This window comes from Crinia signifera, chromosome 7, assembly GCF_055691185.1.
Source record: "Crinia signifera chromosome 7, ASM5569118v1, whole genome shotgun sequence".
Classification (NCBI taxonomy): domain Eukaryota; kingdom Metazoa; phylum Chordata; class Amphibia; order Anura; family Myobatrachidae; genus Crinia; species Crinia signifera.
In genome coordinates this window covers 41,381,500-41,405,353 of record NC_139223.1, presented here as the reverse complement: position 1 = coordinate 41,405,353, position 23,854 = coordinate 41,381,500, and the positions used below count along the sequence as shown (strand labels likewise).

General features: G+C 45.8%; 1 protein-coding gene across 4 annotated transcripts in view; it reads right to left on the bottom strand.

The window, feature by feature from the left end:
* Positions 1–23,854, bottom strand: part of LOC146020071 (dynein axonemal assembly factor 8-like) — a 309,887-nt gene that overhangs the window by 27,268 nt on the left and 258,765 nt on the right. For all 4 annotated transcript variants that reach the window (XM_083152871.1, XM_083152874.1, XM_083152872.1 and 1 more), the window contains 2 exons: positions 12,190–12,287; positions 6,738–6,834 (listed from right to left, as the gene is read on the bottom strand). In XM_083152871.1, coding sequence (XP_083008997.1) covers positions 6,738–6,834; positions 12,190–12,287 — 195 coding nt within the window. The remainder of the gene's footprint in view (positions 1–6,737; positions 6,835–12,189; positions 12,288–23,854) is intronic.

The following is a 23,854-nucleotide window of genomic DNA, read 5'->3' as shown; positions in this document are numbered from 1 at the left end:
TCTAAAGTTGAAATTACCTGTTTGATGATGTTGTTCAATGTCTGTTTTTATTTTTTTTACTGTTCAGAAAAGCTGCAGGTCACTAATTCTAAGAATATAGTGAGTCTGTTCAGGTCAGGTTTCACCTGAACACTAATGACCAAATGGTCAAAGGAGATAATTTGCACTGTGTTTGAGTAGACATCAGGCAGAATGCAACACTAAACTATGCTTCACTGAACAACTTCACCAAACAAGTAATAACAATTACAAACAATTCATTAAATCAGAACTTTTCAAATCATACAAGAGTTTGCATAACACAGAAATAAAGAGAGCATATTGGAGATGAATTACATACTCTTGAGGTATCAATGCAGTCCATGTGTGTTTTTGTTGATTTGTAGTAGTTTGCCTTCAGTTTTCCTTCGGTGCAACGCAGGTATAACGCTTGTAGTTATGACTCTGTTTTCCCACTTTAAAACGGTCCACTTCAATACAGGGCCACAGCTAAACTATGGCCACAGCCTATCCGGCCACAGCCGTATGCAATGAGAACTAATATACTCTAACAATGCCTTCTTCCCAATTTCCAATAATTGGAAGAATCTACACCCTCAGTCCCCACCCCCTGCTATACAGAGCAATAAAAGTGGCTTACAAAAACAGTTCTGGCATTCCAGGATACTATATCTCTTTTAGAATAAAAAATACATGCCTCACTACACACAGGCAAGGTACTGTTGTTATTTACACAGATCAGATATTTGGTTGAATTTACCTATAAGACAATCCCACACACAAGGGATGCAATGTTCTGCAGTGAAGACACTTGCTTGCAAATGTACCCAATAGAGTTCAAAAGCATGTGGATGTTACAGCAGAGAGAGATAGTCTGCACGTATGCCTGTGACAAAGTTGAATTTACCTATAAGACAATCCCACACACAAGGGATGCAATGTTCTGCAGTGAAGACACTTGCTTGCAAATGTACCCAATAGAGTTCAAAAGCATGTGGATGTTACAGCAGAGAGAGATAGTCTGCACGTATGCCTGTGACAAAGTTGAATTTACCTATAAGACAATCCCACACACAAGGGATGCAATGTTCTGCAGTGAAGACACTTGCTTGCAAATGTACCCAATAGAGTTCAAAAGCATGTGGATGTTACAGCAGAGAGAGATAGTCTGCACGTATGCCTGTGACAAAGTTGAATTTACCTATAAGACAATCCCACACACAAGGGATGCAATGTTCTGCAGTGAAGACACTTGCTTGCAAATGTACCCAATAGAGTTCAAAAGCATGTGGATGTTACAGCAGAGAGAGATAGTCTGCACGTATGCCTGTGACAAAGTTGAATTTACCTATAAGACAATCCCACACACAAGGGATGCAATGTTCTGCAGTGAAGACACTTGCTTGCAAATGTACCCAATAGAGTTCAAAAGCATGTGGATGTTACAGCAGAGAGAGATAGTCTGCACGTATGCCTGTGACAAAGTTGAATTTACCTATAAGACAATCCCACACACAAGGGATGCAATGTTCTGCAGTGAAGACACTTGCTTGCAAATGTACCCAATAGAGTTCAAAAGCATGTGGATGTTACAGCAGAGAGAGATAGTCTGCACGTATGCCTGTGACAAAGTTGAATTTACCTATAAGACAATCCCACACACAAGGGATGCAATGTTCTGCAGTGAAGACACTTGCTTGCAAATGTACCCAATAGAGTTCAAAAGCATGTGGATGTTACAGCAGAGAGAGATAGTCTGCACGTATGCCTGTGACAAAGTTGAATTTACCTATAAGACAATCCCACACACAAGGGATGCAATGTTCTGCAGTGAAGACACTTGCTTGCAAATGTACCCAATAGAGTTCAAAAGCATGTGGATGTTACAGCAGAGAGAGATAGTCTGCACGTATGCCTGTGACAAAGTTGAATTTACCTATAAGACAATCCCACACACAAGGGATGCAATGTTCTGCAGTGAAGACACTTGCTTGCAAATGTACCCAATAGAGTTCAAAAGCATGTGGATGTTACAGCAGAGAGAGATAGTCTGCACGTATGCCTGTGACAAAGTTGAATTTACCTATAAGACAATCCCACACACAAGGGATGCAATGTTCTGCAGTGAAGACACTTGCTTGCAAATGTACCCAATAGAGTTCAAAAGCATGTGGATGTTACAGCAGAGAGAGATAGTCTGCACGTATGCCTGTGACAAAGTTGAATTTACCTATAAGACAATCCCACACACAAGGGATGCAATGTTCTGCAGTGAAGACACTTGCTTGCAAATGTACCCAATAGAGTTCAAAAGCATGTGGATGTTACAGCAGAGAGAGATAGTCTGCACGTATGCCTGTGACAAAGTTGAATTTACCTATAAGACAATCCCACACACAAGGGATGCAATGTTCTGCAGTGAAGACACTTGCTTGCAAATGTACCCAATAGAGTTCAAAAGCATGTGGATGTTACAGCAGAGAGAGATAGTCTGCACGTATGCCTGTGACAAAGTTGAATTTACCTATAAGACAATCCCACACACAAGGGATGCAATGTTCTGCAGTGAAGACACTTGCTTGCAAATGTACCCAATAGAGTTCAAAAGCATGTGGATGTTACAGCAGAGAGAGATAGTCTGCACGTATGCCTGTGACAAAGTTGAATTTACCTATAAGACAATCCCACACACAAGGGATGCAATGTTCTGCAGTGAAGACACTTGCTTGCAAATGTACCCAATAGAGTTCAAAAGCATGTGGATTTTACAGCAGAGAGAGATAGTCTGCACGTATGCCTGTGACAAAGTTGAATTTACCTATAAGACAATCCCACACACAAGGGATGCAATGTTCTGCAGTGAAGACACTTGCTTGCAAATGTACCCAATAGAGTTCAAAAGCATGTGGATGTTACAGCAGAGAGAGATAGTCTGCACGTATGCCTGTGACAAAGTTGAATTTACCTATAAGACAATCCCACACACAAGGGATGCAATGTTCTGCAGTGAAGACACTTGCTTGCAAATGTACCCAATAGAGTTCAAAAGCATGTGGATGTTACAGCAGAGAGAGATAGTCTGCACGTATGCCTGTGACAAAGTTGAATTTACCTATAAGACAATCCCACACACAAGGGATGCAATGTTCTGCAGTGAAGACACTTGCTTGCAAATGTACCCAATAGAGTTCAAAAGCATGTGGATGTTACAGCAGAGAGAGATAGTCTGCACGTATGCCTGTGACAAAGTTGAATTTACCTATAAGACAATCCCACACACAAGGGATGCAATGTTCTGCAGTGAAGACACTTGCTTGCAAATGTACCCAATAGAGTTCAAAAGCATGTGGATGTTACAGCAGAGAGAGATAGTCTGCACGTATGCCTGTGACAAAGTTGAATTTACCTATAAGACAATCCCACACACAAGGGATGCAATGTTCTGCAGTGAAGACACTTGCTTGCAAATGTACCCAATAGAGTTCAAAAGCATGTGGATGTTACAGCAGAGAGAGATAGTCTGCACGTATGCCTGTGACAAAGTTGAATTTACCTATAAGACAATCCCACACACAAGGGATGCAATGTTCTGCAGTGAAGACACTTGCTTGCAAATGTACCCAATAGAGTTCAAAAGCATGTGGATTTTACAGCAGAGAGAGATAGTCTGCACGTATGCCTGTGACAAAGTTGAATTTACCTGTTGGAGACAAGGATAGAGGAGGGGTCAGATGAATCAACGCAGGTATAACGCTTGTAGTTATGACTCTGTTTTCCCACTTTAAAACGGTCTACTTCAATACAGGGCCACAGCTAAACTATGGCCACAGCCGTATGCAATGAGAACTAATAGTGGAGATGACGCTGGACATATGGTTACTGATTGCTAGGTGCTTGTATTTATGGAAAATGCATATTTCCTAACCCATGTATAGTTAATGGCAAGCATAAAATATCACTTGCTTTTATTTGGTCTCAGAACACTGAACTCCACAATGTGAAACGCACAAGATTTAATTATACCAGTTCCACATCTGTCCCCCAATCGCGCTGGGTAAGCCTAGCCCCAAGGCATACAAAGTAAAGCGAGGCGCAGAGTCCTACATTATTATTGACACACAAACACAGTTTCTTTAATCCGCTTGGTACACAGAAACCCATTTAACTTTAGCCAGGATTAGCTGGGCCGTTTGACTGAAAAACCCAGGCAATGTCTGCAAACTGAAAGGGCCTGGGACACTCACGATTCATCCAATGCCCTGCTGCCAGGGAAAGGGTTAATGAGAAAGCGTGGCGGGCCTTGAGGCCGTCGGATGGTAGCGGATATTTGGACCAGCTGTGTTCTTGTGTAGAGATGCTGACACACTTGTGCGTCATAAGCAAGGCACACGTGTGAGTGTGTATGTGACTTGCATTTTCCATACTCTTAAGAAGATAAGCTCCCAGTCTTTGTCACCGATATAGCCGACGGCCTTTGCTATTAACCCTGACAATGGCATTTACAGGTGCGCTCAGATGATTTGATCTTAGAACAGCTACTCTCAGCTCAGCCCTCTTGGGATGCCCACCTACGGGCACAGTAAGTGCACGCGTCACATCAAAGTTCAAGGGGTAGAGATACAAAGCAGCGCTGTATCTGGCCTTGGCATTTAAAATGGCAACAATATTAACCCTTTGAGTGCCAACATCTCTGTGTGAGAGGTGTGCAAAATATCCGCTAAAAATGCCGGCGTCGCTCTCATTTGTTATATAAATTCAAATAAAAAAAAAAGTTGTGTAAAAAAAGATTTTATTTCCTATATAAGGTAACATTACAGGTCATTATGAGGAAGAAAAATGTTTGCCTGCCAATTTTCACACCAATCCAGGATCACGGCTGTCGATTCCTCCCGACAGCCATGATCCTGGCCCGTTTGCATTCTGATCGACTGCAGAACGACAGGCGGGATTCAATGTCCCTTCTGCCGATCGGCGCAAAGGGGGCGTGGCCACAAAAACAGCCGTGGATTGGCAATCGCGACAAACGGCAGAACGGGCCCACAGCTTCTAAAGTCGGGCCCGTTCTGCCGTGATCCCGCATCAATGCTGTCGCTAAAGACAGCATTGAATTTCCCCCGTCGGAAATAGCGACGGCAAACTGCATACCCCCAAAGGGTTCATTGCAAAAACAGGCGTGCTCGATATGTAATATTAATGCTGTTTTATATCCCACGGTCGGAACCGACAATGAGCCAATTAGTAAATATACCCAAAATCTATTGCCATCTTAGAACTAAGGCATTAATGACATTAAAAATTTACATTTTTCTCCTAAAATAATGTTTGGCTTATGCTACTGAAAGGTGCAGAACTTTGTCCCATTCAAAAAATAAGACTATTCTCCTCCGGTGCTGAGCTGCTGCAAAAAAATCCAGCTTTTGCGATACGCCCCTGTAAATGCATCCTGTCTCTGCAAATACAATATCATTTGTACGACTCAATAAAAGTAGGCGCACTGGAACTTTTACTTAGCGAGCAATGCACGTGGCCAGACAACTACTCCTAACAGGTCCTCCTCTAAGGCTGACCTCTTACTCTACCATCCCTCTGGTGAAAAACTATTCATTTATTTTATTACCAGCTATCTATATAGCGCACACATAATCTGCAGCACTGTACAGAGAATACTTGTACATTCACATCAGTCCCTGCCCAGTGGAGCTTACAGTCTATATTCCCTACCACATGTACACGCACACAGACATTCTAGAGTTTATTTTTGTTGGAGGTCAGTTAACCTACCAGTATATTTTGTGGGAGGGGGTATGGATCCTTGGATAGACAGCAACTAGGTCGACAGGTCATTAGGTCGACACAAGCATTAGGTCGACATAGGGAAGGTCAACAGTCAAAAGGTCGGTATGGGGTTTTTCACTTTTTTTGTCCCGAATTTCGACACAGTCGACATGTAGACTGAAAAGTAGCACTGTGTCCCCTTCGGCACACTATTTTATTCTTCCACCATACCCTAGTGGATGGTAGGGCATGAAATACCGCCTGTCGGCACATGTCAGCTCAAAAAAAAAGAAGTGAAAAACACCATGTCAACCTAATGTTTGTGTCGATTTAATGACGGTCAACCTAACCCACGTTGACCTTTAGTCATGTCGACCTTAATGCATGTCAACCTTCAGTTATGTGGACCTTGCAGACCTAGTGACTGTATCCTGTGGGGGGGAAACCATAGAAACCTGGAGTAAACCCACGCAAGAACGGGGAGAATATACAAACTCCCCACAGTTAGGGCCATGGTGGGAATCAAACCCATGACCTCAGTGCTGCAAGGTCATAATACTAAAGATTGCACAGTCTGTGCTAGGCTGGTACACACCTGAGCAACCCACTGACTGATTTGGTAATCTATACACACTGACCAATCACCACATTTGCCCACCCAGTTATGATGTCATTGTCAGCGGTTTCAGTGGCCCTGGCAATTTACAATGTACAGATATAGCTGAATGACATATGGACATCAGCCGTGCTAAAGGGCTGTCCTGATATGTCTGTGAATGACGTCAATAACAGACATATCGGCTGTACCCGTGAGCCAACGCAATATAAATATCATCTTCGTGGACCGGTAGACTGATATATGTCATTGTGTAACACAGGTAAGTAGAATAGTGACAGCATGCACTTAAATCAGTCATCTGCATTCACTGTAAGAGGGGGACTCAGGCCGTAAGGGAAATTACCTATATTTTGGGATGGACCCTGTTGGCACAGGGGGGTCTTCCGTGTCTGCCGCTGGGCTCTGCTGTTGAACAATACATCTTGTGTCAGTCTGGAGATCTAGAGACAGAAAGGTGATAAGATGTGTTTAGAGCGCGGAGTAAAGATCTGTATATTTTTTATCTCTCTGCACTTTAGGCGCTGGAGCATCCTGTAATGCCTCACTCTACTGGCCGCTGTAGGATTAAGGACATCGTGACTATTGAACAGATAATACCGCGCAAGGGATTCTGTCTTGTTTCCCCCCCTCCCCTGCATTCATTTGCCTGTAGATCAGCAATTGGCCCCAGGAAGTATCACAGCAGCGAAGCCAGCCAAGACCTCGGATTAGAGAGCTGGAGTCTCTGTAACATGGGTCTCTCTCAGCTACCACATGCTCGGATGATGTTCTAGCACTGTCTGATAGATACTTACTGGACAGCGCTGTCTCAGTAATACCCCTTTCACATCGCACCGAATTACCGGGTTCATGCCGGGTTTCTTGCTGGTTCGACCCGGTAATTGGTGCGATGTGAATGGGGTTACCGGTTACAGCTAACCGGTAGCAACACGGCAATACGAACCGGGTAAAAAGAATGGTTCTTATCAGTTTGTTGCCGTGCAGTGTGAACGGGTTTATCGGATCGAACGACCTGATTCCCGTTCACACTATGGAGGAGGCAGCGCTTGGAGCAGCGCCAGCTCTAAACGCTGCCTCCTCCCCCGCCCCAATGTCGCTCAGACACACCCGACATGCCGCATGCGACCTGGACAGACTGCACATGTAGGGTCGCACCGGTGCGACTCTGCATTTGAGGTCTGAAAGCGGTATAAGAAGTCTTAAGGTCCATACACACTGGGCGACTTTGCCCAGCGTGTATGGACAGCGATGATCGCTATCATCGCTGGGGGGGAAGCTGCTCAGTGCATACACACGGCGCCGATGATGGGGGGAGGACGGCTTTGCATATCGCTATGCTATGCAAAGCCGTCCTCAAAGCCGCTCATCTAATACCAGCAGGTAAACGGCTTTCCCGGTGATGATGCGGGAGCGCGCGGCTTTCAGCTCAAAGTCTCCCAGTGTGTATGGGCCTTTATTATAATGTGCATTATGTTATACAGTAGGTGAAGGACATTTGAATGAACATGTTTCCAGCAGACCAACACGAAGCGATTAGTGAACGCATGACACACATGTCTATTAGAACATTCTCATAAAGAAAATTGGTAATAGCTTTATAAATATGGAAAAACCTCACCTAAGCAGTTTCAGCATATAAATAATTGCCTTTTTGATATTAATACATATTTTAAGCATTAATGTCCCATGGGCATCAATGTATAAGGACACAGCTGGGCATTCATCAGAGGTACACCTTGTATGATGACAGGAACAGATATTCCTGGTAAATATAATATGTACCCTGCCTAGTACCCCTCCCCCCTGCAGAATCATCACTTTCCAATTAATCCAGGACAACCAAAAATATCAGCATACGCCTTGTTCTTTCATGATAGCTATTTTGGGCAAAAGTCTCATGGTATGCTCCGAAAAGCTGTGCTGTCTGCTTGTTCCCCTTATCCCAGCCAAATATTCTAGTGTTGTGTTAGCGCTTCCTCCTTTCCATATGCAACAGAAGAATTCAGTGACTTACAGATGTCCTGCTAAGGGGCATGGCACTGTGGTACTGCATATACTCGCAGCCGTGAGAACAGGTAAGCGATGTCCGAAGAATGTCCGCTCCCCCCCCCCCCCCCCCCCGCCAGACTCCCTTCGCTAGCATGCGGCCGCCCGGACAAAAAAATCATTCAATGGTCACTGACTGACTTTTGTCTTGGCCCCGTGTGATTGGGTCTGAATTAGGCCCGGTGTGTAGGGGGTGATTTATAATCAGCAGCAAATGCAACTGCTGGGTACGGAATCTGCCCCCCGAGAAGCCATATTGTGCAGGTGGCAGTGACGTGCGGTGAGGTCATTGGCTGGGGAGGCACTGGCTAGTATCAGAGGCAGAACTCTGGGAGACAATGGAGTCATCTGCCGCCGGGCGCCTGCTCCCAAGGGGGCACCTCTCCTCCCCTGCAAGTTTAAATCCATTAATTGAAAACCAACAATATTGCTTCCTTGGCAGAGTTCTGAAATATACAGTATGTCTTTTCTCTCTATATAGATATATAATTCATAACAGACATATACATATCTTATATAAGGTTGTGTGTGTGTGCGTACCTGTGTGTGTGACACCATACCTCCCCCCCCCCCCCCCCCGAAAATTTCGGCGCCGGAGGCGCGCAGCAGCAGCGTCCCGACTGCTGAGCAGCCGAAGTTGGGAGGTATGGTGTGTGTATGTCTGGGGGGGTCATCAATATACATCTTGCCTCCGGGCAAATTGTAGGTAGAAAATAAGACTGGCCACAAAAGTTTTGGCATAGTGCACTATAAAGTTTTAAAACCTACTATCTGCTTCCTCCCTGTGACAGGGGTTATGTTGTCCACAGAAGGGGAGTGGGCCAGCAGTGTGCCCCCCTTGTTCAGCCCCAGCAGCCACTCACCAGCACTTCTACATTGTAGCTGTCTCAATCATCAGCTTCTCCTTAATTAAGGCTGCTTGGGTGCTGGGGAACTTCCTGGATAGGTTACCCTACACTGCATCAAGCCACGCCCTCCTCAGTGAGGCACATCTGATAGATGCCTGCCTGTATGCTGTGATTTGTAGAATTATTGGCCATACTGCAGCCCTACCCCCCCCCCAGCTCCAGACTAGGGATGGCCATCGTTGCAATTTCCATCGATGGTTGCCATTGATGGCATTTCTGCAACTGGCCATCGATAGTGCTAAACTATGCAATGGCTGACCATCGATATTTTTACATATCGATGGTCAGCCATTGTGTTTGATTGATTGGCCTGTGGGCCAATCAAAACACAGGGGAGGGGCTTCGTGGGTGTCGGGGGGCGGGGCTATGCTCCGTGCCCCGGCACTTAAAAAAAAAAAAAAAGCAAAACATCGTATTGCTGTTCCATCGATGGAGGGAAACCATCTGGTTCTCCCCCATCGATGGCAAAAGTATTCGACATCGGCCATGAACTATCGATGATTTAGAATCATCGATGGTCGATGGCCATCCCTATTCCAGACAGTGCCTGACTATCACAGAGGGGAGGCTAAGCTAGGGATGGCCATGTTTGTGTTCACTATAGATGGTTGCCATCAATGGCGAAACTGCGAGCGGCCACCAATGGACACCAACTATGCATTGGGAGACCAGCCCTGTTCTTTCAGTGAATTGCCTACTGGCGAATCACAGCCTGGGGTGGAGCTTCCTGGGTGTTTGGAGGCGGGGCTATGCTTAGTGTTTTGGCACCATGGGGAAAAAAATTGTTTATTCTGTGCTAACGATGGAGGAAAATCCTCTGGTACTCTCCCATCCATGGCAAAACCATTTGACATTGGTCATAAATAATTTGTTTGGTTTATATAGCTGCCTCACCTCTGCTCTCTCTCCCTGACAGTCCCTGTATTTCCAGCAGAGCTCTCATACTGTAGCTGCCTAACCTCTGCTCTCTCCCTGACAGTCCCTGTATTTCCAGCAGAGTGCTCATAGCTGCCTCACCTCTGCTCTCTCCCTGACAGTCCCTGTATTCCCAGGAGAGTGCTCATAGCTGCCTCACCTCTGCTCTCTCCCTGACAGTATCTGTATTTCCAGCAGAGCGCTCATAGCTGCCTCACCTCTGCTCTCTCCCTGACAGTATCTGTATTCCCAGCAGAGCGCACATAGCTGCCTCACCTCTGCTCTCTCCCTGACAGTATCTGTATTCCCAGCAGAGTGCTCATAGCTGCCTCACCTCTGCTCTCTCCCTGACAGTATCTGTATTCCCAGCAGAGCGCTCATAGCTGCCTCACCTCTGCTCTCTCCCTGACAGTCCCTGTATTTCCAGCAGAGCGCTCATAGCTGCCTCACCTCTGCTCTCTCCCTGACAGTATCTGTATTCCCAGCAGAGCGCTCATAGCTGCCTCACCTCTGCTCTCTCCCTGACAGTCCCTGTATTCCCAGCAGAGTGCTCATAGCTGCCTCACCTCTGCTCTCTCCCTGACAGTATCTGTATTCCCAGCAGAGCGCTCATAGCTGCCTCACCTCTGCTCTCTCCCTGACAGTATCTGTATTCCCAGCAGAGCGCTCATAGCTGCCTCACCTCTGCTCTCTCCCTGACAGTATCTGTATTCCCAGCAGAGCGCTCATAGCTGCCTCACCTCTGCTCTCTCCCTGACAGTATCTGTATTCCCAGCAGAGCGCTCATAGCTGCCTCACCTCTGCTCTCTCCCTGACAGTATCTGTATTCCCAGCAGAGCGCTCATAGCTGCCTCACCTCTGCTCTCTCCCTGACAGTCCCCGTATTTCCAGCAGAGCTCTCATACTGGAGCTGCCTCACCTCTGCTCTCTCCCTGACAGTCCCTGTATTTCCAGCAGAGCTCTCATAGCTGCCTCACCTCTGCTCTCTCCCTGACAGTCCCTGTATTTCCAGCAGAGCTCTCATAGCTGCCTCACCTCTGCTCTCTCTCTGACAGTCCCTGTATTCCCAGCAGAGCTCTCATAGCTGCCTCACCTCTTCACTCTCCCTGACAGTCCCTGTATTTCCAGCAGAGCGCTCATACTGTAGCTGCCTCACCTCTGCTCTCTCCCTGACAGTATCTGTATTCCCAGCAGAGCGCTCATAGCTGCCTCACCTCTGCTCTCTCCCTGACAGTCCCTGTATTCCCAGCAGAGTGCTCATAGCTGCCTCACCTCTGCTCTCTCCCTGACAGTACAGTATCTGTATTCCCAGCAGAGCGCTCATAGCTGCCTCACCTCTGCTCTCTCCCTGACAGTATCTGTATTCCCAGCAGAGCGCTCATAGCTGCCTCACCTCTGCTCTCTCCATGACAGTCCCCGAATTTCCAGCAGAGCTCTCATACTGGAGCTGCCTCACCTCTGCTCTCTCCCTGAAAGTCCCTGTATTTCCAGCAGAGCTCTCATAGCTGCCTCACCTCTTCACTCTCCCTGACAGTCCCTGTATTTCCAGCAGAGCGCTCATACTGTAGCTGCCTCACCTCTGCTTTCTCCCTGACAGTCCCTGTATTTCCCGCAGAGTGCTCATAGCTGTCTCACCTCTGCTCTCTCCCCGACAGTCCCTGTATTCCGATGCATGGGACCGTGCATCAGCAGCGCTGCAGGGCATACACATGGAGCGTTCCATGCTCCTTTTCTAAGTGATCTAGTCCGATCACTTAGAAAAGGGGTTGATATCGCCCCATGTATATGCCATTAAGGCTGCAACAAAAGGGCTGCATCCATTGTGTGCAAGTAGAAGGTCCATTTTTATAATGGCATCAGTGAAGACAATGAGAGAGGCCAGATAGACCAGACTGTTCTGTTGACGTAGAGAATCATGTATCCTACCTGTTCAGCTTCCAGAACAACAGACTGGGAATTGCAGACAAGTCCTTCAGGGAAGAAATACTTTATATCTCGCACTGCGGCCTGGTAAGATGTGGAACCTGGTGACAAGAAGTATACAGAGTTATGGACATATACAGTATATTCCAAATTACAACAGTAAAGATGCTAATTCATTAGGATGCCATTATAAGCCAGGATTTAAGGATATCCATGTTTGAGTCCAGGTCAGAGGCAGAACTCTGGGAGGCAATGGAGTCATCTGCCGCCGGGCTCCTGCTCTCAAGGGGGCACCTCTACTCCCCTGCAATTTTAAATCCATTAATTGAAAGCCATTGATATCACTTCGGAATACTGAAATATGTGTTCTATCTCTCTCTCTCTCTCTCTCTCTCTCTATAGATATACTGTATACAGACGGCGCCGGCCTTATGCTTGCTGGCGAATCGCCAGCAGCATGCTGCTGGCGATCCGCCAGCAACACGGCGCGCCATCTGACTGAGACGCGCGTGCGTCCCCCACGCACGCGCGTCTCAGTATCCGGGCGGCCGGCCGGCGAGGCGGACGCAATACTGTCCGCCTCCCGCTCGAGGGGGGCTGGGGGGACCCGAGGAGGCTGTGGGGGGGTGCGGGCGCCCGGTGTGGGCACCGGGCGACCGTCGGAAGGGGACGGCAGCACCGTCGGAAGGGGACGCGCGCGCACCTCGTGCGCGCGCGTCCCCTTCCGACACACAGATGGCGCCGGGAGCAGGGAATGGCGATGGCGTCGCCATCGCCATCCCCTGCAAAGATGAGCCCGGCCCCATCTGTATATGCCTGTTATATTTCATAACAGACATACAGAATATACAGTATATACTTTTTATAAGGTTTTGTGTGTATATGGGGGGGGGGGGGGGAATACACATCTTGCCTCCGGGCAACTGGGACGAACTTACGCCACTGGTCCAGGTGGTTAAATCATATTGACTGGGACACTAATTAAGAGGGCGATTCAGACCCAAATTCACTCCCCTCTCCGATGTTTGGGGTTTGCGCATGCGCGAATATGCCGATGTGCGAACCCCCGTAGCGAACGCCTTTGTCAAGTTTCCCACTCGTCGAGGTGTTTGCTTAGTGACAGGTGATAGACTCACTTTTGTCCACGAAGAGAGGAAAAATGCCGCACACAGTAGTTAATAATGGACTCAATTGTGTCTATTCACACGGGAAGGCCACGGCCTGGCCACAGCCGGATCCCAACACTGGGCTGCCGGGCTGTGGCCATCCCCACCATTGAAAACTTCTGAGTGCGGCATGGCTTCTTGGCCGTGCGGGGTTTCGCAGCCCGGCAGAGCCGCAGCGTGTGAAATAGCCCTAAGTCTAGGGCAGTATAGACGGTGTAAGGGTTAGCATTACTGCCTCACAGCGCTGAGGTCATGAGTTCAATTCCCACCATGGCCCTAACTGTGCGGAGTTTGTATATTCTCCATGTACTTGGGTGGGTTTCCTCCGGATAGAGTACTCCGGTTTCCTCCCACAATACAAAAATATAGTGGTAGGTTAATTGACTCCTGACAAAATTATCCCTAGAATGTCTGTGTGTGCATGTACATGTGGTAGGGAATATAGATTGTAAGCTCCACTAGGGCAGGGACTGATGTGAATGTTCAAATATTCTCTGTAAAGTGCTGTGGAATCTGTGTGCGCTATATAAGAAACTGTTAATAAATAATAAATAAGTAACATGGATATCCTTAATATGTGTACTGTAATGGTGGAGCTTGGAACACTGCATTACAAAATATTGTTGGACAACTGTCTCCAATACAAGTGGACGTAAAAGCAGCCCATGTACATCACTTCTAAGCAGAAATGATGAAGGTGAAACTATCAGGGGGTATTCTTTAGGTAAAAGGGTCACAAGAAAAGCGGAGAGGGTTTGTTCAACATCACACCCTTAGCAGGAATGCCATTTCCTTCCTGGAGCTGTAATATCTGGAGAAGCCACGTTAAGTGGTACCACCTAACAGCAAGAATGCTGGGATACGCGGTGAACGTCACATGTCATGCTGGGGTAATCAGTCTGTTTGCACCACTTCCCCCAATCAACAGAGATTTGGATCCTGGCTGTAGTCAGAATTCCTTGTATGGTAATCCAATAATCTGTCATATGGGAGGGACCAGGGAGAACACAGAAGTATATATTTTAGGCGACACTTTCCCTTTATGTTACCTAGACTGGGTACCTGTCAAGCCTAGCTAGCGGTAGAATTCAACCTCAGCGCCTGATAAATATATATCTATTGTCTGGTTTTAAATAGTCTTTTCTCTCTGTCAATTTTACCTCAGGATAATAGAGTACAACCCAACACCCACAGCGGTATCAGCAGATGTGGCTATAAGCCAAAAGGTAAGCTGTGTGTGGGCGTGTTCCGGAACTTTTATATCCAGGGTCCCTGCGTTGCCGCAAGAAGTTTCTGAGCACGGTTGTAGTCGTGATGTCAGTCCGTATAGAATAGAGGAAGGCAATTTATGTATAAATTCAAGGGGAACCGGATGATAGGCCCACACCATGTTGTCGACATGCACACGGCCGACATACACAAAATGTTAACACAAGCAACAGACGTGTTTTTCACGTATTTTTTCTTCACTGCCTGTGTGCATGTAACAAAGGATATACAACTGGCATCTAGGTTCTATTGCTGGAGTGTGAAGGAGACGGGTGCGGTATGACTGGCAGTTTGGATTCCGACAGTTATTACACCGACCTCGGAATCCCGACTGCTAAAACGGGCAGCGGCTATTCTTCTATTATACCACACCAAAGGAGACTTTGACTTTAGGCTGCACAACTGGCGCTGTAGCACAATGTACATCAAGTAATGGTTCCATCCAGGGGCGAATTTAGGGGTCAGGCCGCCCCTAGGCACAAAATTTCTGCCCGCCCCCCCCCCCTATTTTAATGTAATCATTATTAAGGTAGTAGATATATATATATATATATATATATATATATATATATATATATATATATTATATATATAGTTCCAGGGGCTGATCCATAAAAATCAACCAAGCGTGCACATTTCAAAATTCCAGCAGTGACAATTTTATTATGTTTCATACATCACCATTGTGATAAGTCAAGCAGTCGACGTTTCGGACCAGTAATAGTCCTTTTTCAAGACGGCATCTATGACAGCCAAACAACGCCACAGCAATGTAAAGGACAATGTGATAGTGTGCCTGGGGCGCCCCTTATACTGGTCAGTAATTAGTGTTATACCAATCATCTGTGTCAATTAACCCCCTTACAAAACGGAGACTCATATGGCTCAAACCCATACTGACCTTACCATGCAGTCACCGGTATTCATAGCAGCGTGTACCACATGCTGACAGCAACGCCGGGTTCCATACAGCGCCGAACCCGGAAGTGCCGAACCCGGAAGTGACGTCGGTGCGTTCCACCAGACTGTCACTTCCGGTGTTTGCGTTTCACAGCCTTCCAACAGCGCTTGTCAGGCTAGATCCTATGCAGGATTATAGCCTATGACGCGCTGCTGATACAACCAATTACTATTGACAAAACACCTCCAATGTATCTATTAGACTGAAAGGGGCAGCTAAAGGCACTAGTAGTCTGCTTATAAATGTAATAATACAGGTGAACCACTGGGGTTGCATGGGTGACACACATAGTTGTAAGACCTAACCCAGGTCAATCACCCAAACCAATAAAGGAGCGCATCCAGGCTACACCTCAGGCCGTTCATAATAAAGTGCAGTGTGCTAAAGTGCAAAAACAGTAAGGTGCTCAATATATACAAAAATATACACATAGAATATTTACAACACAATAACAAACAACAGATATACATATATACACACAATGCCCACAGGCAACATTATATACATACTCAATGGTCACACATTATAACAATTCATATGGTATCTCCGTGTCAGTCAGTTACTACTGCCCACAACCAACAATCTCTTGCCGCTCATGATGTCAAAAAACAATTAAGTGGATTGTGTTCATTGAGTCCCCGAGGGGCAACTGTATTAAGCTGGTAAGCCTTAACTTGGTAGCACCTCTCATTATGTTTAAAAATATGGTGTGCAGTCCAATCCCCCCCTCTTTCCCAAATATTTGTGTATATATTGTACACTGAAGGTAAGGCTCCTTCATTCTGGCACTGGCACCCCTCCCTTCTACCCTCAGATGTTTTAATTAGCACAGGTTCCTACATTTCAGACTGCATGTTAATATGGGCTCTATTTGAAGGTAAGACCTAGATAAATTTATATAATGTGTTAGTATTAGAAATGTTAGGGACCCATCTAATGAAGTTCACCTGGACGTGGTGGATGGGCCCACAATTTTTGCGCAAATGTGTGCTTAGAACTTCAATTATACTCCATGTTAATTGTAAGAGTTATCAAAATTATTTTTACTATCAGTGTTCTTAGCACCTAGAGTGTGCATCAGTATTGTTCTTTTTGGTACTTGTTTCCTAGCACGGCCACCACGATTTCTATCGTGGTGGTCGTGTCGGAAAAAATTGTGTCGGTCGCGTCGGGTGCATACCAAAACGCACACGACGCGACCGACGCGATGTACCCGATTTCTCCATAGGCTTCAATGTTAAAATAATTTAACATTGAAGCCTATGGAGAAATCGGGTACATCGTGTCCATAGGCTTCAATGTTAAATTATTTTAACATTGAAGCCTATGGAGAAATCGGGTCCATCGTGTCCATAGGCTTCAATGTTAAATTTTTTTAACATTGAAACTGAGTCCATTTAACATAGTAAAAAATGGTAAAAGGGCCAATATGGGCCATTTCTCATTGGGTATGGCCCCGTCATGTGTGTAAAAAATAATGGCCCCCCATTGTGGCCGCCACCCCCACGATTGACGCGAACCCGAAGCGTGGCGAGCGCAGCGAGCCCGCGAGGGGCGGCGGTGCGCGTCCTCCGACCTTTTCATTCCCCTACTATCCACGTCGGCGTGGAGTTGAGAATAGATTAGTGTGGCGAGCGCAGCGAGCCACCGAGCTCGAAGCGTGGCGAGCGCAGCGAGCCCCGCGAGGGGACGCTGATACCTTCACAGATCCCTGTGTCCCCTCGCGGGCTTCACAGGTATCAGCGTCCCCTCGCGGGGCTCGCTGCGCTCACCACGCTTCGGGCTCGGTGGCTCGCTGCGCTCGCCACACTAATCTATTCTCAACTCCACGCCGACGTGGATAGTAGGGGAATGAAAAGGTCGGAGGACGCGCACCGCCGCCCCTTGCGGGCTCGCTGCACTCGCCACGCTTCGGGTTCGCGTTAATCGTGGGGGTGGCGGCCACAATGGGGGCCATTATTTTTTACACACATGACGGCGCCATAGCCAATGAGAAATGGCCCTTATTCGGCCTTTTCCCATTTTTTACTATGTTAAATTGACTCAGTTTCAATGTTAACATAATTTAACATTGAAGCCTATGGACAAATCGGGTCCATCGCATAGGCTTCAATGTTAAATATTTTAACATTGAAGCCTAAGGAGAAATCGGGGGCATCGCGTCGGGCGTGCATAGGCTTCAATGTTAAAATATTTTAACATTGAAGCCTATGGGGAAATCGTGGGCATCGCGTCGGTCGCGTCGTGTGCCTTCTAAAGGCACACGACCGACGCAATGTACCCGAGTACTGTTTTTTCAAAGGAAATCGCGGGCATCGTGTGCCTTAAAGTTAAGACACACGATGCCCACGATTGTGGCCGTGATAAGAAACAAGTACCTTCTTTTTTCCTGTATGGTACTACAAGCCTTAACTTGGTAGCACCTCTCATTATGTTTAAAAATATGGTGTGCAGTCCAGTCCCCCCCCCCTTTCCCAAATATTTGTGTATATATTGTACACTGAAGGTAAGGCTCCTTCATTCTGGCACTGGCACCCCTCCCATCTACCCTCAGGTGTTTTAATTAGCACAGGTTCCTACATTTCAGACTGCATGTTAATATGGGCTCTATTTGAAGGTAAGACCTAGATAAATTTATATAATGTGTTAGTATTAGAAATGTTAGGGACCCATCTAATGAAGTTCACCTGGACGTGGTGGATGGGCCCACATATTTGCGCAAATGTGTGCTAAGAACTTCAATTATACTCCATGTTAATTGTAAGAGTTATCAAAATTATTTTTACTATCAGTGTTCTTAGCACCTAGAGTGTGCATCAGTATTGTTCTTGTATCCACCGAGCCTCAAGTTGACGCAAGCGGAGATTTCTATCACCCCCCCTAGACGGTTTTGGTACATGGTCCACAAGGATACACCTCAATGTGGCAATCTGGTGTCCCATTGCCAGATAGTGTTTGGCTACCGGTTTATCCGATGTATTATTACATTTATAAGCAGACTACTAGTGCCTTTAGCTGCCCCTTTCAGTCTAATAGATACATTGGAGGTGTTTTGTCAATAGTAATTGGTTGTATCAGCAGCGCGTCATAGGCTATAATCCTGCATAGGATCTAGCCTGACAAGTGCTGTTGGAAGGCTGTGAAACGCAAACACCGGAAGTGACAGTCTGGTGGAACGCACCAACGTCACTTCCGGGTTCGGCACTTCCGGGTTCGGCGCTGTATGGTACCCGTGTTGTACACGCTGCTATGAATACCGGTGACTGCATGGTGAGGTCAGTATGGGTTTGAGCCATATGAGTCTCCATATTGTAAGGGGGTTAATTGACACAGATGATTGGTATAACACTAATTACTGACCAGTATAAGGGGCACCCCAGGCACACTATCACATTGTCCTTTACATTGCTGTGGCGTTGTTTGGCTGTCATAGATGCCGTCTTGAAAAAGGACTATTACTGGTCCGAAACGTCGACTGCTTGACTTATCACAATGGTGATGTATGAAACATAATAAAATTGTCACTGCTGGAATTTTGGAGTGTGCACGCTTGGTTGATTTTTATGGATCAGCCCCTGGAATTATATTTTGGTACACTAGTGGTACTTTAAGCAGAGCACCCCACTGATGCTGTCCTGATCTGGAGTGCGGATCTCTCTGCTATATATATATATTATATATATATATATATATATAGTTATTTATAGACTACATACAAATTTAACTGTAGCCCACTTCAAAAGAATGTAAAGCAGTCTGGACTGCTAACTGTAAGGAGGACCATGAGGGAGGGTGAATTAACTTTATCTGCAGTCTCAGTCAGTCTCTCTCACACTGAGTGCAGGGAGGTTTGCGCCGCTCAGCTGCTTTCCCCTTGTATACAGCAGCCAATGGGCGCCGGCGGCAGTGAGCCAGAGCAATTCAGCTCAGCTCACCCAGCGGCGGAGCCAGATCATGATGCGCAGGGGGACCAAGGAGAGTGAGGTACTGTGCAAGTGCATCACAGAGCGGGTGACGAGCGGCGCTGCCGTCGACATATGATGAATCATGTCGGCCGCGGTGGCGCCGCTTGTCACTTGCCGCTGCCCACCCGCTCTGCCATGCTGAAATTTGGAAGAATGTCCGCCTGCCTTGCCGCCCTTGATTGGTGCCGCCCTGAGGCCCGTGCCTCACGGGCCTAGGCACAAATCCGGCCCTGGTTCCATCAGTAAGTTACATTGGCGCAGCCATCTGGCACCTTGAACCTTTAATCGGGCGCTGACCCTGCCTGTATAAGCGGCTGTTCGTATGTGTGACACCACCATCTTGCTCAATAAAACTAGGAGGCTTAGCACAAAGATAGGTGCATTTGCCAAAACCTAGGTTCCAAGGTTCCTTTTTACTGCGGCCCAGCTGACTGCGCTTCATTGATGGCCTCTACTGAAGCAGTTAATAAACCACATGGTCATTCTCTGTACAAATGGAAAGAAATGGAATGAGAGTTTAATGCATGGCCAGAACATACTGGCCAAGCATTCCTTGGAAGAGGTACAGGAAATGTATCAATAATTTAAACACTACATACTAAGGTCTTCCAGTAAGTAGGAAAGATGGACTGACAAGGTGGTTAATAATGGTCTGGTGCCGTCATTTTCAGTGCATTGATAATTGCATAGAATGCTCAGCACTTACCCTTTACACATCGTAATAAATACTGGGTTTATTACTCACACAAAACATTAAAGGTGAACTAGATCTTCAACTCATCAGTAATATAAAATGGATGCAAATCTATTAGTGTTTTACGCCGCATACATGCCGACTTTTTTAAACTCCTATCTGGGAGAAGCCTGGAGAGGAGTGAAAGCAGGGCTGGACGAGGCTTCGTTTTGGGGGAGGGGTGAGGCTGACGTCACCAAGCCCCGCCCCCACGACCGGCAGCCGCATTAATTATCGGGTCCGTGGATGGGGGGAGGGGTTAAAATGACGTGAAATGCAGCGATTCACGTCATTTTAGCACCGCCCCCTCCCCGCGGACCTGCGCAATTCGGACATTTTTACTGCGGGGAAGGGGGGAGCAGGGGCTGTTGCTACAATGCGGGAGACTTGTCCACCTTCCCGGGGGGGCCGGGAGGGGGACCCGATTTGCAGGCCATTCCGGGAGGGTAGGCAAATATGGTTTTACGTCAGGCTGGTTATGCCAAGCAACACTGCCTAATCAGATGGGCAACAGCGCCCCACCTAGGGGTCAGCGTGCCCATCTGCTATCAGTATAATGAAAATGAAAAACCTAAAAAGAAGGTTTGCAGTGGAACTACATACCTGGTTTAGGTGGCCCCGGTTTATCTGGTTTGGCCCACTCTTAAATGGGATCGCCATTGCCTATTGATGTGCTTACTAGAGGATGGCTCCTCCCCTGGAACCAAGCTACCAATGAGCTGTGCAGTAGATTAGCAAATGTCCCTCCCCCTCCTTTGTGAGAAGCTGTTAATGTTGTATGAATGATATCATTTGTGTGTTGTGGCATATTAGTTTTGATGCAGAGGAAAGTTGGGGTACCAATGTTATTTAGCAACGTAATTTTATATTATGCTAATTATAGATGTTACTTCAGTGCTGATTGGTTGCCATAGGCCACTCCTCCTCTGGCTCACTTCTCCTCCCTTATCTCGGCTTCATACATCTACCCCTGAGTTACTCACATGCATTAGGTTGACTGATACAAAAGGCCGACATGAAAATGGTCAATAGGCAAATGGGCGACACACCATCAGCAGAAAACTTTACCATTGAGGGCTCACTTCGCTCGACTCAGTTTTAACCATATGGTGTTGTTTGAGTTACTGTCAACCTACACAATGCTGATCTATCATACGGATACCCTGCATTCAGTTAGCAACCAGCGCTGCCGGGTGGACAGAGAGCGTCTGTGAGCAAAGGTAGATGTATGGAGAGGACATTGGTGCACTCAGATTACGCACACTGGTATTATACAACCTGTCGCCCTCCAGCTGTTGTTGCACTACAAGCCCCAGCACAGCGGATATGCTGCGGCTATTTGCACAACTGCTGGATAATGCAGGGGAAGGAAGGGAGTTCTCTATAGGAAGATAATGCCTGAACGAGTGGGGGCTAGGGCGCAGCAAGGAATTAATTTCTGTTCTATTTCTGCTATAAAATGAAAGGATACAATAAATTTAGAGCAAAAGGATTATAACCATTATCCTCCGTCTTATTGCCTGCTGGGATGTCTCTCTGTTTATAATAGGGCACAAATTGCTGCATAAAATAAGCGAGACAGTCTAAAGCTGCACAGAAATAGTCTCACTCAAACTTCATATCACTGCTGTACAATGGCCCAATATAGAGGTTTTATACTAAGTACTGTGAAATGACCTAATATAGAGGTTATATACTAAGATGTGACACAAAGGTACGGTACAATGGCCTAATATAAAGGTTCTGTACTAAGATGTGACACAAAAGTACTGTACAATGGCCAAATATAGAGGTTCTTCACTAAGATGTGACACAAAGGTACTGTACAATGACCCAATATAGAAGTTCTATACTGAGATGTGACACAAAGGTACTGTACAATGGCCTACTATAGAGGTTCTATACTAAGATGTGACACAACGTTACTGTACAATGGCCTAATATAGAGGTTCTATACTAAGATGTGACACAAAAGTTCTATACAATGGTCCAATATAGAGGTGCTATACTAAGATGTAGCACAAAGGTACAATACAGTGGCCAAATATAGAGGTTCTACACTAAGATGTGACACAAAGGTACTGTACAATGACCCTATATAGAGATTAGATACTAATATGTGACTCAAAGGTACTGTAAAATGGCCCAATATAGAGGTTATTTACTAAGATGTGACAGAAAGGTACTGTACAATGACCCAATATAGAGGTTAGATACTAAGCTGTGACACAAAGGTACTGTACAATGGCTCAATATAGAGGTTATTTACTAAGATGTGACAAAAAGATACTGTACAATGACCCAATCTAGAGGTTCTATACTTAGATGTGACACAAAAGACTGTACAATGACCCAATATAGAAGTTCTATACTAAGATGTGACACACAGGTACTGTACAATGGTCCAATATAGAGATTAGATACTAAGATGTGACACAAAGGTACTGTACAATGACCCAATATAGAGGTTCTTTACTAAGATGTGACAAAAAGGTACTGTACAATGACCCAATATAGAGGTTCTTTACTAAGATGTGACAAAACGGTACTGTACAATGACCCAATATAGAGGTTCTTTACTAAGATGTGACACAAAGGTACTGTACAATGGCCCAATATAGAGGTTATATACTAAGATGTGACACAAAGGTACTGTACAATGACCCAATATAGAGGTTAGATAGTAAGATGTGACACAGATGTACTGTACAATTACCCAATATAGAGGTTCTATACTGAGATGTGACACAAATATACTATACAATAGCCCAATATAGAGGTTGTATACGGTTTTATACTAAGATGTGACACTAAGGTACTGTACAATGACCCAATATAAAGGTTCTATACTAAGATGTGACACAAATATACTATACAATAGCCCAATATAGAGGTTGTATACAGTTTTATACTAAGATGTGACACAAAGGTACTGTACAATGACCCAATATAGAGGTTCTATACTGAGCTGTGACACAAAAGGTACTGTGTAATGACCCAATATAGAAGTTCAATACTAAGATGTGACACAAAGGTACTGTACAATGGCCTACTATAGAGGTTCTATACTAAGATGTGACACAACGTTACTGTACAATGGCCTAATATAGAGGTTCTATACTAAGATGTGACACAAAAGTTCTATACAATGGTCCAATATAGAGGTGCTATACTAAGATGTAGCACAAAGGTACAATACAGTGGCCAAATATAGAGGTTCTACACTAAGATGTGACACAAAGGTACTGTACAATGACCCTATATAGAGATTAGATACTAATATGTGACTCAAAGGTACTGTAAAATGGCCCAATATAGAGGTTATTTACTAAGATGTGACAGAAAGGTACTGTACAATGACCCAATATAGAGGTTAGATACTAAGCTGTGACACAAAGGTACTGTACAATGACCCAATATAGAGGTTCTATACTGAGATGTGACACTAAGGTACTGTACAATGACCCAATATAAAGGTTCTATACTAAGATGTGACACAAATATACTATACAAAAGCCCAATATAGAGGTTTTATACGGTTTTATACTAAGATGTGACACAAAGGTACTGTACA